This window comes from Leiobunum rupestre, chromosome 1 (genome assembly GCF_980474605.1).
Source record: "Leiobunum rupestre chromosome 1, qqLeiRupe1.1.hap1, whole genome shotgun sequence".
NCBI classification, from domain to species: domain Eukaryota; kingdom Metazoa; phylum Arthropoda; class Arachnida; order Opiliones; family Sclerosomatidae; genus Leiobunum; species Leiobunum rupestre.
Window position 1 is genome coordinate 81731975 of NC_143384.1, and position 26663 is coordinate 81758637.

The following is a 26663-nucleotide window of genomic DNA, read 5'->3' on the forward strand; positions in this document are numbered from 1 at the left end:
ATAATAATAATAATTACAATCATAATATTTATATAATAAAAGTTATCATTTGTGATTTAACATTATCGTTATAGTATATATAGAAGTATTAGGAATTTAGAACATTATGTTATTAGCGAAAGTGGCCATTATTAACACTTTCGATCTGAGTATTACAAAAATAAATAGGGTTCTTGGCCTTCGAATAGAGGCCAAGAAACCTCCACGGCGAGAAACAAAAATGGATATTTCTTGTGACCTGATGAAAATCTGGACGTCATGAAAGGCATTTAATATCTTTTTTCTACAAGTATTTTGTAGCTTTTAGGAATACTAATGATGACCGTATTCATGGGCTCCAGATCGGCGGATCCCGGAGCACCATCCAGCCTTACGCGAACCTTTTGCAAGAGATTGCTCATAACGAGGAAAACGTCGCTTCTGGCCATTTTCTCACCAGGACAAATGCGTCTTCCTTCTCCGAATGCTAAAAACCCCGTTCGACGGTTATTGAAAGTTCCGTCTGGATTTAGGAAGCGTTCGGGTTGGAATCGTTGAGGCTCCGGCCAGATTTTCGGGTCCATGTGAACGGCTTCGGCGTGGAAGATCACCGTGTTTCCTCTCTTGATTCTGAACCCTCCCAGCACAGTGTCCACATTCGTGGCGTGCGGGACTCCAAGAGGGGTTGCCGCCCGAAACCTCAGAGCTTCGGAAATGAAGGCCAATGTGTAGGGACAGTTCGTTTTGTCCGAAGGGGATGGCACGCGGTCTCCTATAGAAGAAAAAAAGGTTACCCCAATAATTATCATTACGTTCGATAAATCAATGCCGTATTAAGGACTAGGCCTACTTGGCACAGGCCTATGGGCCTCCACCAACAGGAGACCCCCCCTGATGGAATCAATGGATTGTTCATGGGGTGGCGGAGTGATTAGCGCTTTCGCCTCGCGGCAAGAGGAGCCGGGTTTGATCCCAGCTTGTGGCACTGGGTGAAACCTCACAGCTACTCCTTCTGCGTTGAGTTTGCAAGTTCTCTTCCCACTGGTTAAAGGGGTTTTCCACCGAATTCTTCGGTTTCCCCTTTCCATAAAAATATTGTAGAGGTTATCGGTAATAGTGAGTGTAGGGAGCTGTTGGCTCGCGTAGCATGTAGAGCTTGCAACCACCCTCCTACGCATTGTAAGCCGACTACCTGAATCAATGGCATTAAAAGTCGCTAGATGACTTGGGCCTAAAGTGGTGCCTTGGGTATTAGCCTCGCTGATAATTATTAATTATTATTACTGATCCGGTAAGAGATAAAAATATCAGGCTTGTTGCTTAATTATTTGAAAAATCATTATTCTCGTGACATAAGCTCAGCTTCGGGACACGCGAGTTTTGCGTTTTTATGCTTTCCTTACATAGGCCCCCACCAAAATCTGCCTAGGGCGCCACCTTCAGTAAATCCGGTATTGAGTTATTCGAATTAATTACTGATCACTATGTGTGGAGTGACGTAGAATTATTATGTCGAAAAATAACAATAATAATATTAATAATCAGCTATTATAATATTAAAGGCACCACACTAAGAAAACAAACAAGGTCCGAAATGGCACACATCCAATTTTGAACAATTTTCTAAATGTTCATTATTGTACCTAAGATACATATTGAATTATCTCCAATTTTAACTCTTAAAGTGTCCTTCAGTCCGAGTCTCTCTTTAGTGGCAGCATAGTTTCTTAACTATTGGAATAGACATTTAGCACATTTTTTTGGCTTTTTTCTATAAATGATCATTTGCAACCGCATATGCCTTGAGCATAAATGCAAATTTATAGTTCCCTCTAATTAGTGCGGTCAGATTGGGGGAAATTTCCCATATTTTGGGCAGTGGCATAGCCAGAAATTCGTCAAGGGGGGTTGAAGTATGTGAATGTTAAGAGGGGGGATCGGAAAGGGGTGGAAATTTAGTACAGTCAAGGTAGGCCCATGGGGGTCTAGACACGAAACCTCCCCTTGTCTACGCCTCTGGGAATTTTTGGGGTTCACTTTGGCTCTGTGGGGAAAAGTTTTTTTTCAAACGTTGATTTAAGTTTTAAAACAAAATCCACTATTGCACAGTTTGAAATATTTAATTTGTGCGCTACGCACGTTTCGTATCGAGTGCTAACGAAGACTCGTGCGAAACATTTTTGGTTGCCATGACAAATCGAATGGGTAGTGCAACGTCTCCTTTTGGGAAATTTCATATCTTATATAGGTCTACATTACGCCCGACTTTGAACAAACTCGGCCATAAACACCTCCGATACTCTCCTTGTAAGTAAAGTAGGTTTAAGAGCCATTAGTATAGATAAAATTAAAGATAAAATTTGGATATAGAAGCGCTCGCCAAAAATTAAAATTAAAAATAAACTACTGTCAAAGAAAAGTTACTCGTGCCTTTGAAAGGAATAAAAACAGTAGTGTCGTTCAGCGAACACTCGCATTAAATATTGAAAAATTAATAAATAAATTATTTCTCAAACAAATTACAGAATTTTCTGATATTATATAATTTGGAGGCCCATATATTAAATTTTGGAGGTCCCTTAAGACGACTTTTGGAGGCCCCTACCAAAATTTCAAGTAGGCCCAGGCCTACCCCGGCCTGTTCTGGCGCCGCTACTGCAGTTGTACTGACACGGCAAAAAAAAACCAAAAAAAGCAGTTGACGCTGATGCTGTTTTTTAAACATGGCCAGTACCTGTGCTACTTTCACATATGCGCAGAGTGAGTTACGCAGTGGCTTAGTCTGTTACCTGAGACAACTAAAGCGGTCGACATTTAAAATTATACATAGTTTGCATCCCTACGTCACCAATGACGCAGTATCAAGTATAGATATATGCACCAAGAATAAATATGTTATTTGAGCAAGAATGAACCGTACAATGACGCCATTTTGCTGGTGTATATTTATCAGTAAAACGCGAGGGTTAACAGTTCCAATCGTCTGTTTACGGATTTTAATTTTTTTTAAATTATTAAGAATATAGATTCATGTTAAAATTGGTTAACTGCTTTGTTACAAATTGTTCGAGTAGTTCAATTAGAAAGGGAGAGCGACAATTTTTATTTTATTCGATCACCACCAAGGCCTAATTTGATAAACTTTGCCAATTTCTTTTCGTAGATATTACAGTCGTCATTTGCTAATTGGGTTAAATAACCCGGGTTTCTAATCTTACCTGGTTTTGTTAGGGCCCATAGCCATTTTAATTTAAAAACAATTTAAGCATAAATATAATTTTCGTATATTTTGTCGCTTCGTTGCGATGACCAACAAAATGGCTACCTATTTAGTAGCTACGCGCGAAATGGTTTGACTTTTTAATCGTTCCCCCAACCTGGTTTCCATGGAGACCATATGCCCCTCCCTTAGGTGCAAACTATGTATTAAATATCAGAGTAACTACACTATCTGATCGATAGATGGCCTCAATCCTCTTCCGAATTTTAAAGGCGCAGTTTCCAAAGTAGAGCGCCCGCAGATAAAAAAGTATTTCGCCACTTACGAACTTTGCATTCAAGCTCACGCAGAAAAATCATGATCATGTTAATTTACATCCAATCGTTAGTCTTTCATTGTAAAATCTTTTAAAACAGGGTTATATGGAAGCGGATTCTATCACGAATGACGAAGGTTGAGGTAATAATATTTTTTTATGAAAATACTAATTTTTTTTTACAAGCCCTTTGTATTAGCACCCCACACAAGGAGAAAGCAAAACTCGTGGATTTTCTTGTGTACAATTTTCATTGGTTAGACGCTTTAGCGCCTACTGCCGTCGGAAGAGGAAAATTCGGAAATTGTCTCCCCCCCCCGCCCGTAAAACGTACAGCGAAAAGGCTCGTCCAATGAAATTTGTACACAACATTTCCTTACCGTGTTTAAAGGCTAGCTGCGTTATCCTTGTGTTGGTTGCTCCTATAGTACTAGCTGACTATATTTACGACGGAGCCGAGGCCGAAAAATCCCCGCCTTTGGTAGTGGTCGAAGGTGACTTAGAGTACAATGAACTATGTCGAACCAAAGATAATACTGTCGTGGATATGTTTTAGTGCGAACCGGTCACCGAGGGAGAAAATTACTAGCAGCTGGACATAGGGTATATAAGGAGACGCGAGCTTTGATTCGAGCGTCTTTGCCCCTTCGGAGAAGGAACTAGAAGAAGCTGGTCTTTCTCTGATCTGGGAACAGGGTCGCGAGCTGTGAACGCTTGCCCTTGCTTCTCCTGGGTGAGGCCGAGATTGTCCAGGATCGCAGCAGCGAATGCTTGCTCTTGTACATTCTTATCCTTTCCATTCACCAGCTAACCTTCCATGGTCCAATCGCGTGTGTATTTTGTAATTACTGGTATATAATAAATAAAATACCAGATATAGTCAGGTGCGGTTCTAGAAAAATTATTCTTAGGTGGGCCCATACTTCAGGAAATAATATGTGTGGGGGAGGAAATCGAATGGAAGTTTAAAAATCATAATTTTTTGGGTGGGCATGGGTCGACTGGGCCCTCCCTAGAACCGCGCCTGGATATAGTCATACAACGTGTAGTCAATTCCTACTCGTTACAATATAAACCTCGTACCCTAGATTCGAATTCTGAGAGCACGTGTCCTCCGAAAAGTCGTCCTCCATAGGGCGCTGTCATTGTCCTATCACGGCCAACTTTGATGACGCGCTGTTGCCGTGGTCTTTTCTAGAGTTGGTTACCATAGTAACAATGGAGCTAATGTTTTCGGAGTTCCGGCAGTAAGTGGGTAAATGCTATTGTCTACGGGCTGGCATTGTTTTCGAATCTAGGGTACGAGGTTTTTTTTAAATCTTTCCCGCCACTCACCGATATTTTCGTCAATTTCCGCGATAATTTTCTGCTGAGTGTGTGGGAAGTTTGCCAGAAACAATAATATCCACCGTAGCGTGATTTCCGTTGTTTCTGTAGCACCTAAACATGGAAATGGGCATTTTTTATAACATGTAAAACATTTCTGGGCACTATTTGGGTTTCGTATTACCTACAAATAAGATGCCGATGATTTTCATCATATTTTCGTCATCCAGATAATGTTTCTCGTCTCCTTCCGCCTCTAAGCCCGATGTTTTCACGGCGTCGGCGAAATTACGAATCACACCTTCACAATTTTCAAAATTATTTGACACTATTTATATAGACTTTGTTTGGCGCCAAAACATGAGCTCCACCGTGTCCCCTCACTGCAGGGATGCCATATTAGGCTGTAAAGCAGCCAATTGAGCTTATTTTCAAGAAAATTGGCTGGAAATAAAAGGGTTGACTGTACGCGGGAAATTAAGCTTTTCATGGTTCTGTTTTGGCTTTTTGTACTGAGAATACCACTAAGAGCCAAAAAAAATTAAAATTTTAAATAAATAAATAAAATTATCCGGTCGTCTTCGTCAAGCAAAGCTCCTACCACTTTCGAGTCTGGCGTCTAAGGAGTCTGCCCTTTTCGCGCCCAAAAGAGCTTTATTTATCAGCAGGAATCCATACCTCTACTTGGAATGCTTATCGCGGCAGATTTTCGTCTTGATGTGGCTGACGGTTTTTTAGACGTCACTATGTTAACTTGACAATCAACAACGTGAGAGGGGAGCGCGCGCAGAGGGGATTTTTTTTTCTCGTAGGCGGGGCCAAAGCCTTCAGAGTGATCTTCCCATACGCCTGGACCAAGAATGTAAAGGGACTCACTGTTTGGGCGTTAAAAAGCACGCGTTAATACTGGGAATAGGAAAATCACGGTTAATTTTAGATCAATGTGGACAAGCTTGGCGTCGCTGAAGTCGATTTCATAGAGAAGCTCGAGCGTACACATTCAATGTTGACAAAATGGCGCCGTTGTTGTCCGTTTAATGATTAGGCTTAGTAAGTTTTTGTCCTTTTATTTTTGAAAGTTTAAGTAAAGGTAAAAATTACGAGTAGGCCGCGTATGTCTGAGGTTTTTTACTCAAATTTATTGGAATCCATATAATTTCTAAACTTAAAAAATTTAATGAACTAAGCCTAAAATAACTTTATCGCACGTATTGTGTCTCCTAAGCCCCAACTCGCAGTTATTGTTGAACAGAATTCTTGAGGCGCTTCAAAGCGGCTGATGTACCTCAGTAAGCCTTCCGATTTAGGCCACGCCTACGGTGTCAAAATATTGGGAGAGTGAGTCCCCTTAAATTATTGGTCCATGCCATACGCGATACGGCAAGATAGGCATTCCAACTTCAAATAAACCACGACAAAGGTATGAAAGACCGTTATTTAATGGGAATTAACGCGGTACTTCGGCACATATGCCTTCTAGGCGAGATGAAAACTAACAATTAAAGATTTTAAGAAAATGAGAAATTTTAAACACAAGCTTGTGAAATGGAGAAGGGGGGGGGGGATTTATAAACGGAAACTAAAAACCGTATAAAACTATATATTGTAGCGAACAGTAAATTTTAAAATTTTTAAATTTTACAAGGATTGAAAATGTTTTACATAGCGAGCGGGGCTGACGATGGGGAAATTCCTAGCTAGCGAAACGATAATTTATCGTTTAGAGTAGATCGAAGGGAAAATCCTTTCCGAACATGAAGATGAGTCAAGTTAGTTCTTTAGTTAGTTTTCTTCTCGCCTCGAAGGCATATGTGCCGAAGTACCGCGTGAATTCCCATTAAATAACGGCAGAAGAAAATAGGGGGAAGTACGCTTCTAGTCAGCTTTGGAAAGGCGTCACTTTTCACGAATTTTCGCGCCAAAACGGTTTGGCGGGAAATCGCGGATGAATACATCGTTTAAAAAATCAATTTTTCTTAAATAGAACAATTGTAACATAATGTCCTTCTCATTCTCTGCTAATTGAGCTAAGGCGTATTTGCTTTCGTCGTTTATAGCCGAGTTGAATCAAAACAAAAGTGGAACTACTTTTTCAGTTTGGTTTATTATGCGTAAAAAGGCATTTTCGTGGGTCACACGACGACTTCTATGGCTCAAAGCTACAGATACGTACTTCCCCTATTTTCTTCTGATAACGGTCTTTCATACCTTTGTCGTGGTTTTTTTGCAATATCTTGACCGTTGGTGGTTTTTCCAATGTTCGATTCCAACTTCAAGTAGAGGTATGGAATCCCGTTTTCAGTTCTTGGTCATGTGATCCATACGCACAATAAAAGCAATTTCATTTTAGAAATTAATAATGTTAAATTATTTTATATTATAAAATGCTTTTCTAATTTTTTAAAAACTTTAAATAGAAAATTATTTGAATAAAATTTTATAACGATTTCTTAAAATTTCAGTTAAAAAAATTATTTAATTTATTTATTCTTTTCATAAGTTAACACCGTTTATACCGCGATGTGGCGCTAAAAAGCGTATTTCGAGAGAGCTACGACGAGAAATGGAGGGGGTGGTAGTGACTAGGCCATTACTTTTTTATAGCGGGATAGTGACTCAACCATCTCTTCTATAGCCTTGACGGAAAAAACCTTGAAAATAATTTTTTTGGTCATAGGAGGGACTAGCGTTGGGTCTACGCCAGATTACAACGCGTAGGAGAGTGGTGGCAAGCTCTTCGCGTTAGTCACCTTCGCTAGCTGTTGAGTAAGAAAATATGAAATTAAATCCTACTTTTCTTACTGTGCCATTCATTCTGCCTATTTATAAATGACTATGATAGCAGTGTTTGTACAAAATGGCGGAACCCACATTTTGGCGCGCAAAACAAAGTCAATATCTTGAAATTGTATTGAACTAATTACCAGATTCCAGAAGTATCTATTATATCTCTTAGAGCAGTAACCATTTAGGCCCTTAAAAACAAATATGTACCTTCCCAGATTTGACGCAGATTCCATTGGTCGATAATTTACCACCAAACCTTTGATGTATGCATATTCGCAATTAGTGAAGTTAAGCAGGATACTTTAGAAGTTTGAACGACAACGTCGGGAGTATCTATACTTTCGTGAAATTAAATTATTTGAAATCAGTTAAGCACGAGCTTTCAGATTGACTGCTAAAGAACACATTCACAGTAACGATAGAACACATATTTTAGAAATATTTGCTAAATCCGGTTACATGACCCAAAAACGTGTTTAATCAATTCCAAAATGCGCCTTATGTATGACTGTGAGCATTGTCTAAACACCAACATTGGTTTTCGTGTACCCTGCTTTACTTTAAATATGTCTCCGATTTCGCCTATAATATAGGAGGCTTAGGAGCATTATAATTTAAACCAGTATTTACGATTGCTAAAAACCACGTTGCTTGAAAAAGAACATTGAAATATTAAGTATTTTTACCTCTCCGAGGGGACAAAGTCCCCTAGGAGGGGTTATACAACGACCGTGTCTGTCTGTGGGTGGGTCTGTGGGTGGGTGGGTCTGTGGGTGGGTCTGTGGGTGGGTCTGTGGGTGGGTCTGTGGGTGGGTCTGTGGGTGTGTCTGTCTGTCAGGACTGCGAACGCGTTCGCATTTTCGATGCAAAGTGTAATCACTGCGTACGCAGTTTCTCAAAGGGTTGGCAAAACCACCGTGCGACGGTGAGCGTTAACGGATGCATTTGCGGTTTGGTTTGGATGGTGTTTTTTCGCTCACCGTCGTGACGGTTTGGTGTATTACGTTTTTGTAATGTTTATGCGTAGGTTGTGAGTGTTGAATTTGTTGTGTTTGTGTTCTGATGGATGTGCATGTTGAGTCTGTTGTGTTTATATGGGCGTTTTCTCTCCAACTTCTTCTTAATGACTTTGGGACGGACCGAGTGCTGAGTGTAATGCTACCTCTCAACGTTCAATGGCAGGGTTTCCACCAGTTGTACACGGTATTCGTCTTAGTATCAATTTGCGATCGCTTGTTCGTGTTTGTAATCTTTTGGGCACTTTGACGTGATTCGCGAATATTTCGGCTGTGATAATTTAAAATTAGGTTAATTTTAATTCTAAGTTTTAAATACGTCAATTCATTCTTTCGAAACCGATATAAAAAGCAGCAGATAATCTTATATTATAATAAAAAATAAAAAATTCTAATTGACGAAATGCTATTTTGTCAAAGGCTTAAGTAACTCGTGGAGACGTGGACTATACTATGATGAAAACGTTATCATATGAACCGTGGCGCCATCCATTATTTTTGAAAAAAAAAATATTTTTGCTGGAAAACGCGTCTTATTTGAACGAACCACTGAGCGATAGACGGCGCCACGGGTAGAATGATAAAGTTTTCTCGTCAGACGGCAGTATTCTTATTTTTTAAAAACCTGTTTCGCGAAATACTGAAATCTGACGTTTTGATTGGACCTCTAGATTAATATTCCCAACTCAATGAAAAGTATCACTATATAATTACATGAGATTCTAAATTGTAATCAAAAGTAAATTGAATATTGATGAAATGGATGTTTCTACAAAAGGTATGAAGCTATGGTCCTTTAAATAAAATTAACATTGACAATTTATGTATTTATAGATTTTTATCCTTCGCTAATTTGTGTCAGACCTTGCAATATAATACTACATTTCTTTTATAGAAAGAGGAATATCACTTCATACCAACTTAACCAAATTGGCTATAAACAAAAGGAAATATCGCTCAAATTATAATAACATAATTAAACCTACATGAAATGATCACCGGTTTTTACACACAATCCTAAGGATTTGTGTGTATTAGTCTCACGTACAGTGTAGCCGTTGCCGATGCCGCTGATGCCGCCGATGACGCCGTGTCACGCATACCTCTTCAACGGTTAGGGCTAGAAGAGTCAATGATATCTCGTTCGAATGTACAAACATCGCCATTGATAGCCTTTCATAAAGTTTTCAAATCGGAGCCCGAGAAGTTGGGCATTTGCCCAATTTACTATTTTCGGTGATTTCCTTTATGTGGTAGATATTTTCTTTAAAATTAAGTCCGATAACGTTAAAAAAAATATTATTGGATAGGTTAGGATTCACTTGAAATACAACTTCGGTTATATCAGTAAATATTAAATTTAAGTATAGTTTTCGGGGTTATTTACCGGACCCCAATGTTCGTGGTTTTATATTTCCGCCTGAAAGTTGACATAACGTTCCTTAATTTAAGTCCGATTTTCATGAAAGTTATATTTTTGAATAGCTGTGGTTTACACTTAACCTAGAATTGCAAATACGTTCCTTAAATTTAATTCTAAGTAAGGTTTTTTGGGCAGCGTATACGGACCCCCGCAATTTCCAACATTGTAAATCCGCGTGTTTATAGAGGTCTACGCAAAGAATTTAAATTCTTTGGTCTACGCGCCCGTTTCCCTCTGGCGTTTTTCAAGGCCGTTCAGAGTGGGCCGCACTTTCAACGTATGAGCAGAAGTAACAATTAAGTATGACACTGATCGGCCTAGTCTTCGGCGTATGACCAGAAGTAACAAATAAGTGTGATCAAAAGTAACTAATAAATGTGATCAGAAGTAACTAATAAGTTACTAGAAAAAATAAGTGTGATCAGAAGTAACTAATAAGTACTAGAAGAAATAAGTGTGACACTCAACGGCTGACTAGTAGTAACAAATAAGTGTGATCAGAAGTAAAAAATAAAAGTGACACTGATCGAAGAAATTTTCGATGCTTTCCAAGTATGACTAGAAGTAACAAATAAGTGTAAATATGTTTATATGTGTGACCGTGGATATATTTTGGTTGCGATACCGGCGTTGCAGGTTGCTGTGAATAGCTCAAACAAACTTAACACATTAGAAGGATTGTGTGTATTCCGACCGTCGTACGTCTTGTTACACACAATCCTAAGGATTTGTGTGTATTAGTCTCACGTACAGTGTAGCCGTTGCCGCCGATGCCGATGGCGCCGTGTCACGCATACCTCTTCAACGGTTAAGGCTAGAAGAGTCAATGATATCTCGTTCGAATGTAAATGCATTGCCATTGATAGACATTCATAAATTTTTGAAATCGAAGCCCAAGAAGTTGGCCATTTGCCCAATTTACCGTTTTCGGTAGTTTGGCTTTGTGTGGTTGATATTTTGTTAAAAATTAAGTCCGGTAACATTAAAAAAAATATTATTGGATAGGTTAGGATTAAGTTGAACTACAACTTCGGTTAAATCAGTAAATATTAAATTTAAGTATAGTTTTCGGGGTTATTTACCGGAACCCAATTTTCGTGGTTTTATATTTTCGCTTAAAAATCTACATATTTAAGTCCGATTTTCATGAGAGTTATATTTTTGAATAGCTGTGGTTTACATTTAACCTAGAGTTGCAAATACGTTCCTTAAATTTAATTCTAAGTAAGGTTTTTTGGGCAGCGTTTACGGACCCCCGCAATTTCCAACATTGTAAATCCGCGTGTTTATCGAGGTCTACGCGCCCGTTTCTCTCTGGCGTTTTTCGAGGCCGTTCAGAGTGGGCCGCGCTTTCAACGTATGAGCAGAAGTAACAATTAAGTATGACACTGATCAGCCTAGTATTCGGCGTATGACCAGAAGTAACCAATAAGTGTGATCAGAAGTAACGAATTAGTGTGATCAGAAGTAACTAATTATTTACTAGAAGAAATAAGTGTGACACTCAACGGCTGACTAGTAGTAACAAATAAGTGTGATCAGAAGTAAAAAATAAAAGTGACACTGATCGAAGGAATCTTCGATGCTTTCAAAGTATGACTAGAAGTAACAAATAAGTGAAAGTATGTATATATGTGTGACCGTGGATATATTTCGGTTGCGATACCGGCGTTGCAGGTGGCTGTGAATAGCACAAACAAACTTAACACATTAGAAGGATTGTGTGTATTCTGACCGTCGTACGTCTTGTTTCTATTTATCTTTCAAGTGGATTATTTAATTAAAACAAATTATTTAGACTAATATTATACTTATTTTAATTTTATAGAAACAAGACCCGAGTTGGAATGGCTTTTAGTAATTTTCAATTTGTATATCCCGTTCTAAAACGTGATCACCACAAATGAGATCATGATTTGAAGGTGTCCAGTTTTCGAGATTTACATGCTCAACTATCCATTGAGAAAGTATTGTAGGTTTAGATAAGGGAAACCTAAAGTTATATAAAGATTTTAAATAAGAATGAATATTTATGTAAATAATACTATAATTTAATCCTACTTATGGAATGAAACATTTTCCGGTTTGGTTTTACTTGTTGAAAAGTTCTTGCCATGCGTAAAAGCAGAAATTTTAACCATTTTTATCAAATAAAAACAGATTTTCAGTAGAAAACACTTTTACTACTACTTTCTTAATAAAGAAAATCACAAAAACTTAGGTAACATGTCTTATATTTAAATACGGTTCTAAGCCATAAACTTACTACCCGTTTTTCCACTTCACCGCTTAAGTTTTTGCGTCTCATTTTAAACCAGATAAAATATTTGTAACCCTTCAGGATTATTTTCCCCGCTTACTTACTTTTTTTATATTTTTGTGTTTTATTTACTTTTGTTATTACGTTTTCCCCGCACTCTTGACCCTCTAAATTTACAGTTCTTGTTAAGTATTCTTAAAGTCCCCTACATCAAATATCTTAGAATTCCGAGCTCTATTTAATGAAACTAATCCCAGTGTTAAATATAAATTTAATTTAATGATAAACTAAAAACTTAAATAACTTTTGAACCATACATACAAATTAATTATTGTTTATAAGCCTTATAGAACTCGATCAAACCCCACGATAAAATATAAAATTAAGATAATCAATTAAATCGTTCTCTTAAAATAAATTATAAACTAAATCCCTGCCTTCAGCAATACTAAAATTAATCCCTCGCTAATTAAAGTGTTTTTCTCTCGGTCACAAGACCATGGTGCAATACATTCAGCGAACTTTCCCAGCCCAGATTTTCCCTAAAACTTTCCGAACTAAACCAGTAAAGCGATCCCATGAAATCATTTCAAGTCCACAAGCTTCATATTAACTACCAGGTAGCGATAACCCAAGAATATGCGCTCGTTTTCCAAGGCCGTCGCCACAGGGTCGAGAGGGCGCCCGGACGTTTCCGCTTGGAGACAGAAAATCGGGAACCTCGAGACTCTCTGGCATTCCCCCCCCCCCCCCCGCAATCCCAAGCGACCTTTCGTAAATCGGACAACGTCACCACCGCATGACTAGACACGAGTCTTAAATACACCAATGACCTAAGTAAAATGGGAGGTCACCAGTTGCTTTTTGTTTCAACCCCGCCCCCCAATAATCGGAACAAAACCAAGAGACAGAGCAAAGAATTTATTCTTTGGACAGAGCCCCAAAAAGACAGAACTCTGCTTTTGGCAGACCTGGACAGAACAGTACAGAACGGTACAGAACTGGACAGAACTCTGCTTCTCGGGCAAGAGAAACCATGTCGAAATAAATATAAAATAATGTGCGATGAAGTCGCGCTTAAATATTAATTAACCCTCAATGCAAACCACATGATCGGAACAACCCTCAATGATTGCCTAGATGACCCACAGCCAGGACATTCCGATCGGAAGAACATAAGCCAAGCAGTAATAAGTCTGAGAAGCGTAATGCCCTCAACACCCTCGAATCACCTGTTGATCACCCAATATCTAGCCATTCCGAGAGAAGACAGCCAGATGACCGAGACCGATTCCCTAGCCTAGCCGGACATTTCAGACTGAAACCCGAAGTACCTACGCCCCCGTCAGCTTGTGAAGTAAAAGAATATAGGAAGAAACCCGCAATCCGGCCGCCAAACCGTAGACGAGTAAATAAAGATAATTAAAGAAAAGTGTGAATAAAGAAACGCGTAAACAAGCAATCCCCAAAGACGTCCCGTTCTGTGAAGTGCGTGTGTCGGGCATCTTACGTAAACGGAGAGACGACAACGTAGCGGAGGATACCAAAACCGAGTGATGAGTAGAATTTCCATCATAACCCCCCCCCCCATTGTAGAGTACCCAGGGTCGAAATACGAAGTAGCCAGTGAAAAGTAGAGAAAAAAATCTTGAAAAGAAAGCTTAATCCCTCGCTATTCTCCGAGAAAAGGATTTAAGACAGATCCCCTCGAGGTTGAGAGTTCATTCTGTCTCTTGTATTTATACAGTCCAGATTACTTTTTCCGTTCGCGTTGTGCCCTCGCTGTTGCCATTTTTACCTCTCCGAGGGGACAAAGTCCCCTAGGAGGGGTTATACAACGACCGTGTCTGTCTGTGGGTGGGTCTGTGGGTGGGTCTGTGGGTGGGTCTGTGGGTGGGTCTGTGGGTGTGTCTGTCTGTCAGGACTGCGAACGCGTTCGCATTTTCGGTGCAAAGTGTAATCACTGCGTACGCAGTTTCTCAAAGGGTTGGCAAAACCACCGTGTGACGGTGAGCGTTAACGGATGCATTTGCGGTTTGGTTTGGATGGTGTTTTTTCGCTCACCGTCGTGACGGTTTGGTGTATTACGTTTTTGTAATGTTTATGCGTAGGTTGTGAGTGTTGAATTTGTTGTATTTGTGTTCTGATGGATGTGCATGTTGAGTCTGTTGTGTTTATATGGGCGTTTTCTCTCCAACTTCTTCTTAATGACTTTGGGACGGACCGAGTGCTGAGTGTAATGCTACCTCTCAACGTTCAATGGCAGGGTTTCCACCAGTTGTACACGGTATTCGTCTTAGTATCAATTTGCGATCGCATCGGGCGGGATTTGAACCCGAGACCTCCTGATTGACAGGCGGACGTTCTACCACAGAACCACCGACACTTGTTACGCCTTATTGAAAATTAGACCTTCAGCTTTATCGGAAGCGTATTTAATAGAGTACGAAATTTTGGTTTAATTGAAATAGAATTGAAATTGAAATTATTGCATCGAAGAAATTCTACTTTAGCGTTTCTCTATTGATTAAAAATAAATGCGCCACCCAGGTTTCGAACCCAGACCATTCGGCTTGGCAGTCGAGCGCTCTACCACAGAACCACCGATAGCTCCTTAGATTCACTGAAATTAAGACAGGCATCGTAAGCATAATAGGTAATAAAGTCTTTTTTTATTAATGAATTTATGAAGGCCTAATCTGGTATTTTTTAAAGGTTAAATCTTGTTTTAGCGCAGTCAGCCGAGATTAGAGGGTTAAAGGGTAGACCCTGTGGGTGGTCCACTTTTTTAACGACCTATATATAGTTCTGTTAATTCAAAGGAGATAATTTAACGTTAATTGCTTTAAGAGCTGGCGGTTCGTCAAGTGGCTCTCTGTGCCTTGTTGATGGTAAGGTTTTTGCTTCTTGTAAATACATTTGGTGTGGATATTTGGATATCTACGATTTCTAACGCAGTCAATGATTTCTTGGGTGTGCGAGTCATTATATGATATTGGAAATTGGACGGCATTGGTCTTTTTCATGTGGTATGCGTCACAACGTCAACAGGAAGTGAACGAGTCGTCCACTACCAGATATCTACGGTATCTTCATCAAGGGCGAGTGTTGAAATAAAATGAGCGTTAAAGATGCGGCAAGTATTTCGTAAGAGAGTAATTCCAAAAAGCCTCTGTAGATATTTCTTTCATTAAAATTTGCTTCGTATTATATTTAACTGATAAACTTGTTCTGTAAAAGGGTTTAATTCAATTGTGCATTGTTATAGTACGTCTAACTTACTGTTGTAACTACTTAACTTATGATATTCTGAATAAATTAAAATTGGTCGTTTCGTCTCAATTATTTTAATTATAATTAAAATTTTATACCGGGCATGCCGCTCGGTATAAAATTTTAATGGGTTAATATTTTTAACAAATAACTCTAAATTGCGGAGATATATCTTTAAGGGTTATCTCGATAAATTAATACCACTAGGGACAATTCTTCCGAGGAGAGGTATATTTTGGCTTGCCAACTTGTTTTGAGTTAATTATTGTCATTGTTTAATTGTAGAATCTTAAATTGTAGTGTTTATTATTATTTAGTGTAAGTGTATATTAATTTCTGTCCCCTCCGTCCTTCGAGCCCAAGATGCCTGAGACTAGGGATATAGGAACCGATCCCATAGAAAATAGTAAGAGTTAGTTTCATTAACAAATTTAAGGTCAAAGAGTGTATTTTTAGTGTTTAAATTCCCCTCGTATATTGGAAAAAGCTAAAAGAACCATAGTAGAAATGGCCTAACCATCACTAGAAGCAAACTAAAATTATCCCCTCAGTTCCCCCCCGCAATTTTGTTAATTTGTTTTGTGTTATTTATAAATTTGAGTGTTAAATAAAGATTTTGTGATTGATTAATGACAAAGGGTTTCCATTCTGAATTCGAATCTCCCCCTCTTTTTTATATTTTTTCTTTCCCCTGTATGTAACCCCCTCTCTCAGATTTAATTCACTCCACGATAAGGCCACGACTCGCATTTTGTCGCCATCTTCCCCCGCCTTGGTGAAGAGCAAGGGCTAGGAATATTTCTGTGAACAATCAATACTCACGATTCAGTAAATTTCCTTAAAAACCTTACATATTCTTAAGCGTTAGATGGCGCTTTAACGGAGTACCACAGGAATACGGAACATCTGCCAGTTGTCTGCTAGTTATCGCTCCCGTATATTTTGGGCAAATAAAAATCCGCGTAAGGCGTCTATTTCTTTATTACGTTTATGGTTCCGACTCCGAAGTATAAACGCGAAAATAAAACCGAGGAGAATGATAAGGTGACTCTTGACGTTGTCGCTCAAACTTCAAGAGCGCTCTACTTAATCTCTCTAATATCAACGTTAAACTTGTACAGCTTGTATTACCGCGCTTAAAGCGAGTATGCACTGTAATACTTATCAACGGTTTTTGCATTCCTATACCACCAAGCACACGTGCGCGCGGAGACTACGAACGTAACTGCTAGCTATTTCGCGGAGAGCCACGTTTTTAAAACCAGTTCTCGCATGTACCTCGTGCAATGCCCTAAATTTGTAACAGTCCGCGAAGGGGATCGGCACCACCGAAAAGGGTTACAGATTACATGGCGCGAACTTTAAAGGGGAATTGTCAGGCTCCACCCTAAAATTGGTTAAAAACCATTTAAATTGAGGACGTCCGACCAAAAATTTCATGCTAATATCAAAGAGTATAAAAACTACGTAACCTAGAGATATAATGATGGTCGAAAGCAGTAAAGGAAGTTGTAGCAACCGGGGGGGGGGGGGGGCGAAGGCACTCAGTGAATTTCAGTACCGCAGCGCCACTACGGCAGTATTTAGTACAATAAATAATAAAACCGGAGAAAAATGGCAGTTACGGTGTTGCGGAGGTGCTAAATTTGGCATTTTGGATATTTAATTGTCTAATATCTGTCAATTCAAAAAAGTGACAGTAATTGGTTACTGTTTCGTGATTTTTTTAGTTAGAATTTGTGGATTCGTTGTTTCGGTGTTTATTTTCAAAAAGTGAAGAATAAGGCGTTTGTTCTCTAACGTTGCCAAGTCCTAAAGGTAACTAATTCCTTAAGGAATTTTCAAGAATGTTGAACTAAATCAAAATGATTGCCACTTAAAACTGCCGTAGTGGCGCTGCGGTACCGAAATTTGAAGTGCAAATTCACTGAGTGACTTCCCCCCCGGTTGCTACAACTTCCTTTACTGCTTTCGACCGTCATTATATCTCTAGGTTACGTCTTTGCTAATATTACCAGTATTTTATTTATTATTAGCAACCACAATTTCGTGTTTTATCCCCCCCGACTCGAGAATCTTAGAACCGCTTGGTTGAACCTACCTGCAGCGCCATCTCGTGAACGAAATATTATTTTCCCCGGTTTTATCGTTTTTCGGTCGGAACTGTCGTCTGCTACAACATTCTCTTTGGCTTTTTAACCACTTGACGATAGCCGGAGTAATGCACCTCATTTTTATTGGCTGACGAAACGTCGCAAAATAGTAGAAAAATGGAAAGTAGCTGGCTGGAGTAATGCACCTTATTTTGATTGGCTACTCAATGGGGTTTTTTTGAAAGCTGGGTCGCACAATTAGTCGATTTCGACATCGATGCTTTCCGTTAGCCGGGTCGCATTATTAGTGGCATTACATTCTGAGCTCGTGTAATTCGGTAGGAATGATGACGGAACCTTCATAAATGTTAGACTGTACTGAACCGGGGATTTGGGTGGGTTCCGCGTTTTGAGCACTTAAAGCATGTTATGCCCGTGCCATTTTTTGAGCATTTTCTTGATTTTAGGCCAAAAATGACGACTATCGGGAGATATAAAAGGTTTCTTAGGTTTTTGCCCTATAAATTAGCATTTTATTATAGTACCGTATGGTTTCTTGGCTTGATTTGTTACATAACCAACCTTCATCAGAAATTTCAAATTGAAGTTGCCAATACTGAAGTAAATAGATAAATTATTTGTCCCGAGTGCGAATTTGTAACGTCAAAAAGAAGACTATTAAGGGAACATCTGACATTTGTTCACAATGTTGAAATACACCAAGAAGATTGTATATTTTTCAAAATTTTGCTTTTATAGTACGTTTTCCATAGGACGATTCGTTAAATTTAATGCATTTTTAGATAACGTAGAACACCCGACGAGTCAACGGTCATTTCGTGTTTGGACGATACTAAGTGCGTTTGGCTTGGTACTGTCCTCTAGGTCGCGTTATAGACGGCCCAGCTTGATTAGCAAGTATGGGGTTGGGGTGGCGCCGCACGCCCCCAGCGCTCGAGCGAAGCGAGTGCGCGGCACCGTTAGGTGCCAATAAGGGGAACGCTTGCAGTTGATTAAAATTTCAATTTAATATTGTGAATAAATTTAATTTTACATTATTTCTTTAAATTAAAAATGACATTGTTTTAAGTTTATTTGCCCGACTCAAAACCCCATTTTTTCCAATGGTCCCGTTAGCTTCGACTTTTTCGCTCGATTTTGGAGGCAAATGGCCGCCGTCGTTCCGCCAAATGCGTTTACCCTGGAAACATTTGACTCCGAAATCCACAATTTCTTCCGTGTATTAAAATTGTGTATTTAATAATCCCCCCTCCCTAAAAATCCCCTAATTCCCCGGGCCCCGTTATTATTTCTTAGAATTGCTCCGAAAATATGCTATTTATTCCACTGACGAATATTCGTCAGTTTATTTCATTATCGTCTAACAACGTTTTTTTTTGTCGTATTGCCCACTGCAGTAAGCATTTTGGAAATTTCGTAATATAGGTGCTTATTTATGATTTTCTACTATTTTGCGGCCAATAAAAATGAGGTGCATTTTTCACCGAGTTATATCAAGAATCCATTAGGTACCATAAGAATATGGGAGCATAGCTTTAGCCTCTGGTATCGTCCTCGCAAACTTTGTAACGAAAGTTCGTCTGCAATTTTCACACCACGTACACAGCGCACTCAGGCGTTAGAGTCTGGTGTTTTAATTTTTTTTTAATTTCGTTAAAATGGCGGAAAAAGCAAATATCTGCCCAAATGGGTTTAAATCGGATTTATTCTCTTCCTTGGCGGATATTAGTGTAAATAATTTTATGAACGACAATGGGTTGAAAGATCTTAATACTAGTTTGTTATTAAATAATAATTCCGAAGGTAGTTTTTCTCTAATAAATAGTATTTGCTTCAATAATGGCTTTTGATTTCGTTTCTTTTTAACATTTCTACGCGTAGTTCTTTTTTTAGTCAGCTCCGTTTTCGACTGTAGTTTACATCTGCCCCAATACTAGTTTTGGCTGCCGTAGGGTACGCGACGATTGTATTAATAGTTGTAGACTAAACTAAGATTTTAGTTTCTTATTATCTTATAAAATGTTTTCCATTTGTCATTTTGGTTTTTTCTCCAGAATTTATTTTCTATTCTACCATTAGGTTAGGTTTAGGTTAGGTTAGGTTAGCAATTTCTGGTTCTTTTGTAGCTGATTCGTAATTAATTACCTTGTTTTCCATAGAAACCAGCCATCTTTGTCTCTTTGTAGCTTCTCCGAATGCACATTCCCTGTTTTTCCTTGAAATAAAAAATTTATGTTTCTTTTGTAGTTATTCCGTATTTAATTACCCTGTTTTCTATTGTAACAAGCCATTTCTCGCTCTTTTGTAGCTGCTCCGTATTTAAATATCCTGTTTTCCATTTAAACAAACCTTAGTTTAGTCTGCAACTATTAATACAATCGTCGCGTACCCTACGTGACCCAAAACTAGTATTGGGGCAGTTGTAAACTACTTCCCCATTTTCAATTACTCAAAAAATAATATGTCAAGGTCGTGTATTAGCTCGGGTTTATCATAGATGGCAGGAGTGAGTTACTCGAAATATCGAAGCAGACGAACTTTCGCTACAAAGTTTGCGAGGACGGGTAGTGAATCGCGGTCCTCCCCTATTCTTATGGTACCTAAATGGATTTTTGGTTATATTCGTAGATTGTAGTTTATCGTGTTTTTAAAATGCCTTACACGCCGCCCTTTCTCAATTTTTTGCCGCTTCATTCTTATGGCACTGCACGTAGATTCCACCGCGATTTCTGAAATTTTTGGAGCCGTTAGATGTAGGTTGCGGAAAAAGTGGACTAACTTTTTAAATACTTTTCCTACAACTATAAAATTTTAGGGACATAATCTTTAAAGGCCTAGGTTTTTTTCTCCCTTTAAATTAACTTAGTGGAGTACAAATACCCTGGTGGTAGGCCAACCGCTGAACATGTTGGCCTAATTTAAAGGGGGACAAGCAGAAGAAAACCTAGGCCTTTAATATATTTTCTATCATTCTGAAAAAAAATCTCGTAAATTTTGGTTTTGGTTATAAAAATCAATTGATTGACGAAAATCCAGCAGTTCATGAGCTTCTCGCATTTGCCACTACGTGGCTCTATGTAAACTGAAAAGGCTAATTGATAGACGGATACTGTTACGTAAATGTCACACCTGGCTGATAGGTTTTCTTGTTTTCTTCAAATTTGGCCATGAGGAAATGTCGAAATTCCCTCGAATATTTTCTGACCGCCAAATCCCTGCGGTAATAGAGCAGCAGAAGCCAAGTGGAGAGGTCTCCCGGTGTGTTCCCGAATAATTGCTGCATCATCATGTAAATATTCTTCAACTTTTGGTAGTCCTCTTTGGTTAAACATTTATCCCTGAATGTGTGTTATCAAAACGTATTGTCTTTATCTTTTACTTTTGGTAAATCACCTCTTTTAAAAGCATTATAAAGATAAAAGAATTTCACGTTTTTGAATCTAGAAGCGCTCTCAGGGCTGGATTAACCATTAGGCACACGCCTAAAGCATCAAGGGAAGGGGGCACAGGCCCGTAGCCAGAAAAAATTCGTTAAGGGGGCAGTAGCTTTTGGTGAGGTGGCACACTTTTTTCGTTACCTAATTTCGAAAATTAACATAAGTGGCGCCGTGAAATGTTTTTGGTGTTCAACAAAAAGAAAAACCTTGCTTTCTGAAGCAGACCATTCTACAACTTGTATTTTATTAAGATATAGTTTCCTATAAATAATGATCTACACCTTCGACAAAGACAAGTGGTCCAAAAGGAAAATTTCATCAAATAGAAGTTTAAAAAACTAATAAAGATGAAGGGGCAGATAGTATTGAGGGGGAATGGATTCAATTGAGGGGGCATTGCCCCCGAATGCCCCCTCGTGGCTACGGGTTTGAGGGTGCACCACACAAATGTTCCAGTGCCGGATTTACTATGGACTATATGGTGCAAACCTGCGAATTCTACAACCAGTAACGCCCCGCAGGCCCTGTAGCACGAGCCAGCCCCAAGTTTTGCGGGCCTTCGCCAATGACCTTAGTTACCCCACTGTGTGCTGCTAAATCAGGTTGAGATAGATATGAAGGAACAAAATGTGTGAGTGCTTAGGGCCTCTAAAGCAGCGGTTCCCAAAAGATGTTCCGCGGAACCCTGGGGTTCCGAGAATTAGCAGCGCGGCCATCTTTGTTTGTGTCAAGAGTCTTTTAATATAAGTGAAAAAATGAGTTGGGGTTCCGACAGAATTAGGTGGATAATTTAGGGTTCCATAGCAAAAATAATTTGGAACAGTTGTTCTCAAGGTCTTAATCTGGCCCTGAGCGCTTTTAATAGACATTTAGGGTGAAAAGTCTATAGCAGTTTCTATTCCTACCACTTTATGAAAAATTCCGACGCGTTGACCTTTCCGCTGGCATTCAGGGGCGTGCCAACGTTTTTCCGAGAGCGGGGGCAAAAATAATGTTATAATCACATACCTTGTTAAATATGCTGCGTCCGAAAATATGACGCGAGATAGAAAACCTAACACAAGAGTGTCGCATGTTTAGTCGACCTTTCAGGTTGGACAGGTGAATTACTAGACGCCTGCACCCCGTGGTTGGCACGCCCCTGCTGGAATTCCTCCTTAATGTTTAGTGATAACCCTAGCAGGGAATATCAAACTTATGTCGTTACTTGCTGGAGGCGCGACATTCTAGAACCTAGTAGAAAATCCTGCTGCTGGCGTATATCTGTATACAACTCGCAACAAGATAGAAAAGTTGAATTTTCTACTACATTCTAAAGTATTTCACCACGAGTGAGAATCGCCTGCTAGGGTTATATTTCCTTTAAACCAATCACGGAGTAAACTTGAGGAACCTCCTTTCTTAGTAGGTTAGAGTATAGATTTGGCTGCGTGTGAAATGGGGATTTTTAATTAATATCTCCAAGAGATATAGAAGGAAAAAAACTGCCTAGACGCTGGTGCCGTGTGCCATGATAATTTCCAACTTCTCCGTTGTGTTCTTTATTTCCTTTGCGCATGATTACATTTAACGGGCGTAGCACTTTAAAAATGCGTTATTATTGAGTTCGCCGGAATTCCTACTAGGATAGCTAGTGTCGTGAAAACGTTCTTAATTTGAACAATATGATTGGCTTGCTGGTATAGGGGGTAAGAGGGAGGTTGGCGAAGTTCGAAGTTTTCAAGAAATCTGGGAGGGATTCGAGGCAGACTCTTTTTCTTCTGTCTCTTGCTATCTCCTCCTAATTACTACTAGCAAATTTCAATAAAAACCTTATTTACTCCTTTTAAAATAATTCCGACTTACCCGAATGCTGTTTCGGCGATGATGTTACTAACCAATAGTTGTATTTCCGTACTCGGGTCTATCGGTTTCCCTTCAAATTTAGACACATTTTCAATGAACTTCATAGTATCGTTGTGCACTATGTTTCGTAGTATTTCTCCATCTATAAATTTCCTAGACAAAACAAAAGAAAGACTTAGGTGTTAGATTTTAACGAAACGCTTTCATAATACATAATAATCAGCTTAGCTAATACCCAAAGAACCACACAGGCCTAAGTAAACTAGTGACTTGTGAAGCCTAGTTTCATTAAAGTGGTTTTTTGGCCAACAGGATTGTGTGACTCATTGCGTTTTCCATTGGGCTACTCTGATCGGTCTCGGATCACCGCGAAAAAGAAACGTATCCCATGGGGGGGGGGGGACATTGAGCCTGTTTCTCCACCTTGGTTTGTTCCGAGCTGATTCGTCTCGAGAGATTTTGCACCGTTCTGTTAAAAATTTATATTTTATTGGGTGCAGCTCAATCTTGCACCCCTAACACCTCGGTAATATAACTGTGATGTCACCGTCGAATCTGGATCAATCTTTGAGCTATTAGAATGATGTCCTGGCAGCAGTTTAAGGAGTTTCCCCCTCCTTTAAATGGGGACAAAGACGTTTCTGGTGGAACACTTTAAAGGATGCCTACGACTCCACGAGCAAGCTAGTTGAGTCCTCACGATACTAATTTTTTAATTAAAGTATATACATTTTCAGTTGATGACATTTAATAAATTGGAACACCGAACGCTTCTCTCACTCCTGAGCTTCTACAAACGTAAGTAATGTTTAACGATATACCTGACTGCGGAACTAGCAACTTTTCTGGTGACTTCCCATTTTTTGTCATTAACTTCGTTGAAAATTCCCATGAATTCTTTCTGACAATGACCAACTAAACGTTTAGAGAACAAAAAGAGGCAATAAATGAAAGGAAATTTCGAGTCACCAAACAACTTAAGAGGAATAAATGTGGGGTGGTGGAGCGGTTAGCGCTTTCCCCTCGTAGTACGAGGAGCTGGATTCGAGCCCAACTTGTGGCACTGGGTAAAAACTCTGAACTACTCCTTCTGCGTTAAGTTTGCAAGTTCTCTCCCCACTGGTTAAAGGGGTTTTCCCATGACTTCTTCGGTTTCACCTTCTCATAAAAACTTGTAGATTTAACGGTAATATGCTCTAGGGAGCTGTTGGCTTGTGTGACATGTGCTAGCCACGACACTCCTACGCATTGTAACCCGGCCACCGTAATTAATGGCTTTAAAAGTCGCTTGAGGACTTAGGCCTAAGGCGGTGCCTTGGGTATTAGTTTAGCTAATTATTATTAACCATTTTTTTAATAGACATACAGGAGTAGCAATCCCGTTGGGAGTTTGGCACTATGAGTGGCTACCCGGAGTTCTGGGCCCAGTCCTCCAAGTTGGGGTCAATTTCGCTTAAGTCGCGTTCACACTTTGCCTTGTTAACGATTCAAATTGATTCACAACGTTTCGAAGGAGTTGTGTGAACTAGGCTAAATTATTTTAAAGCAATTCAAACCGTTTTCTACCTATTTGTTCTTAGTTCTCTATCCGCTTTACAGATCTTGCCAGTCGAAAATTAACCGATTAAACAAGCAACTACGTATAGAGCTAAACTGCTTTTTCCTACTATCATAAGCACCACGCGTAAAATAGAATGGACATGCTTTCACAAAAACCTCAGGATCTTTCAGTAACTTGTAAAAATAAGCCACATGGGCACCTATTTTTGAATCCAAACAACCCCAACCCTTAGATAAGCTATACCCCATTGACTCCTCATTGATTTCGGAGATTAGTCCGCCCTACATTTAGGTATCTATTTCTAACATTAAAAGTAGCATAAGACCCAAAAGTGTGTCAGCTGTACCTTCGCGCCTATTAAAATTTCTAGTGAGACCTAGTCACACTATAGACTACATAACCTACTAGTTGGAATAATTCTAGCAACATTATATTTATTCTATAGTCTGGCGCGATTTTCTATCTTCGATTTACTCACCCGTAGACATACATACTCGGCGGCGCTGGAGTACCTCGATTTTGATGACGCATTTTCCGACCCCCCCCCCTTCGTTTCCCCTTTTTACTTTGAAACAAACTCTCATTAACTACTATACCGTTCTGACACACTTTTGGGTCTTATGCTACTTTTGCTAACATGAAGAAAAGATTTTCTAGACATTTATGCGTTTGTGAGTACCATTAAGCTTGTTTTTAGTTCCAGTATGTTTCCTTGCACATTAGAGCTATCTCTGTCACATTACTGTATTTTCTAATCTAAGTGAGATTATTTCTAACTTCAGCGTATTCACGTTTAACATATTTAACACCAAATCATACAGAACAGAATACGTGGACTAGAAAGGTTAAAATTCCTATGCACATTTGAAAATTCAAATCCGTCTACACGACTGATTAAAAAACCAATTAAATAAGTTAAAGGTGCGTGTGAATATGTCTGTGAGTGGTGATGGTTGAAGTTGAAGGGCTCACAAGATCTGAATCCAGGTCTAGAAATGACGTCGTTTCTTTTCTCAATGAGGGCTTCCTTGGCTATCTGCCAATCGGACACGATGATAAACGGTTTTCCGGCCGCAAAAACAGTAAATATTCCTCCGTATTGCTTCTTCAGATCAATTAGTACATCGATAGCCCTTTTTTCGGATCGAAATGCTGAAATAGAGATAATTAATTGAAATAGTAATTTGCTTCTCGTGGGTCTGATAAGCTATAGTTACACAGTATGTTTCCGACAATCGGAAGGGGAATAGGTCCGGGTGGAAGGCACCTGACTGTCATCCATAGTTTCACCAAGTAAATAGTCACCAGGCCGATCACAAGAGCTGCTAAACCAGATGTTTCTTTTGAGAAGCCAGTGTCCATCCTTCAAAGTAAGAAAAGGTTATTCACGCGAAATTTTACCGGCTGCCCTGCAGTTTCTGTTACAATCGTAGGTCCGAAAATTAAAATATTTATTGTTCAAGGAAATGTGAACTAACCCGAAAAATCGTCTGCTAACAGGCGCTACAACTTGTTTTGGACGTTACTAGCGCCAATCATATTATATTATAGAAAGAGCTATTAGCGTATCGAGATCACAGGGTATGCGACCTTTTCATTTCAACAAGGACTTAAGCTGAGTTTAGCATACCTTAATTTCTTGATAAGACTAATTATAATAATGCATTCAAATGAAATGACGCACGGTTGTCACCAGAAGATAAAAAAATTTAATTTTTAAATGAAAATGAATCTGATCCTACCAATTTCATTTATTTAAAACGTCCACGCATTTACTCCGTTATTATTTAGTATATTTGATTTTTTCCATGCATCGAAAAATAATTATAATATTTTCTAGTGTTAAGTTAAAGAAATTAGTTCCCATTTTATTCTTAACAACCCTGAAATTCAAGGTCAGCCTACAAATTATTCTTAGATATAAACGTAAAAAACATACAGAAACATTTAAATAAAACTTTCAACGATTACAGCGTTATATGTTTTGGCATATTGGTGTACTACGCTTTACTAGTTTAGGGTATTGTTTACGTCAGATACAACATTCTATTAATTTGCTCTTACCTTTCGTGACACTCTTTAAGGAAGAAACAAGAAATCAGTTGT

At 39.1% G+C, this 26663-nt stretch overlaps 1 protein-coding gene across 1 annotated transcript; it reads right to left on the reverse strand.

The window, feature by feature from the left end:
- Positions 1-256: 256 nt before the first annotated feature.
- On the reverse strand, positions 257-26663 carry LOC149967504 (cytochrome P450 2F3-like). The gene is made up of 9 exons (XM_090172703.1): positions 26622-26663; positions 25775-25920; positions 25530-25709; positions 23818-23911; positions 22997-23149; positions 20844-21052; positions 5026-5142; positions 4851-4955; positions 257-751 (listed from the first exon to the last, which is right to left on the reverse strand). The coding sequence occupies exons 2-9, from the start codon at positions 25917-25919 to the stop codon at positions 270-272; spliced, it is 1485 nt and encodes a 494-aa protein (XP_090028829.1). The 5' UTR covers position 25920; positions 26622-26663; the 3' UTR covers positions 257-269.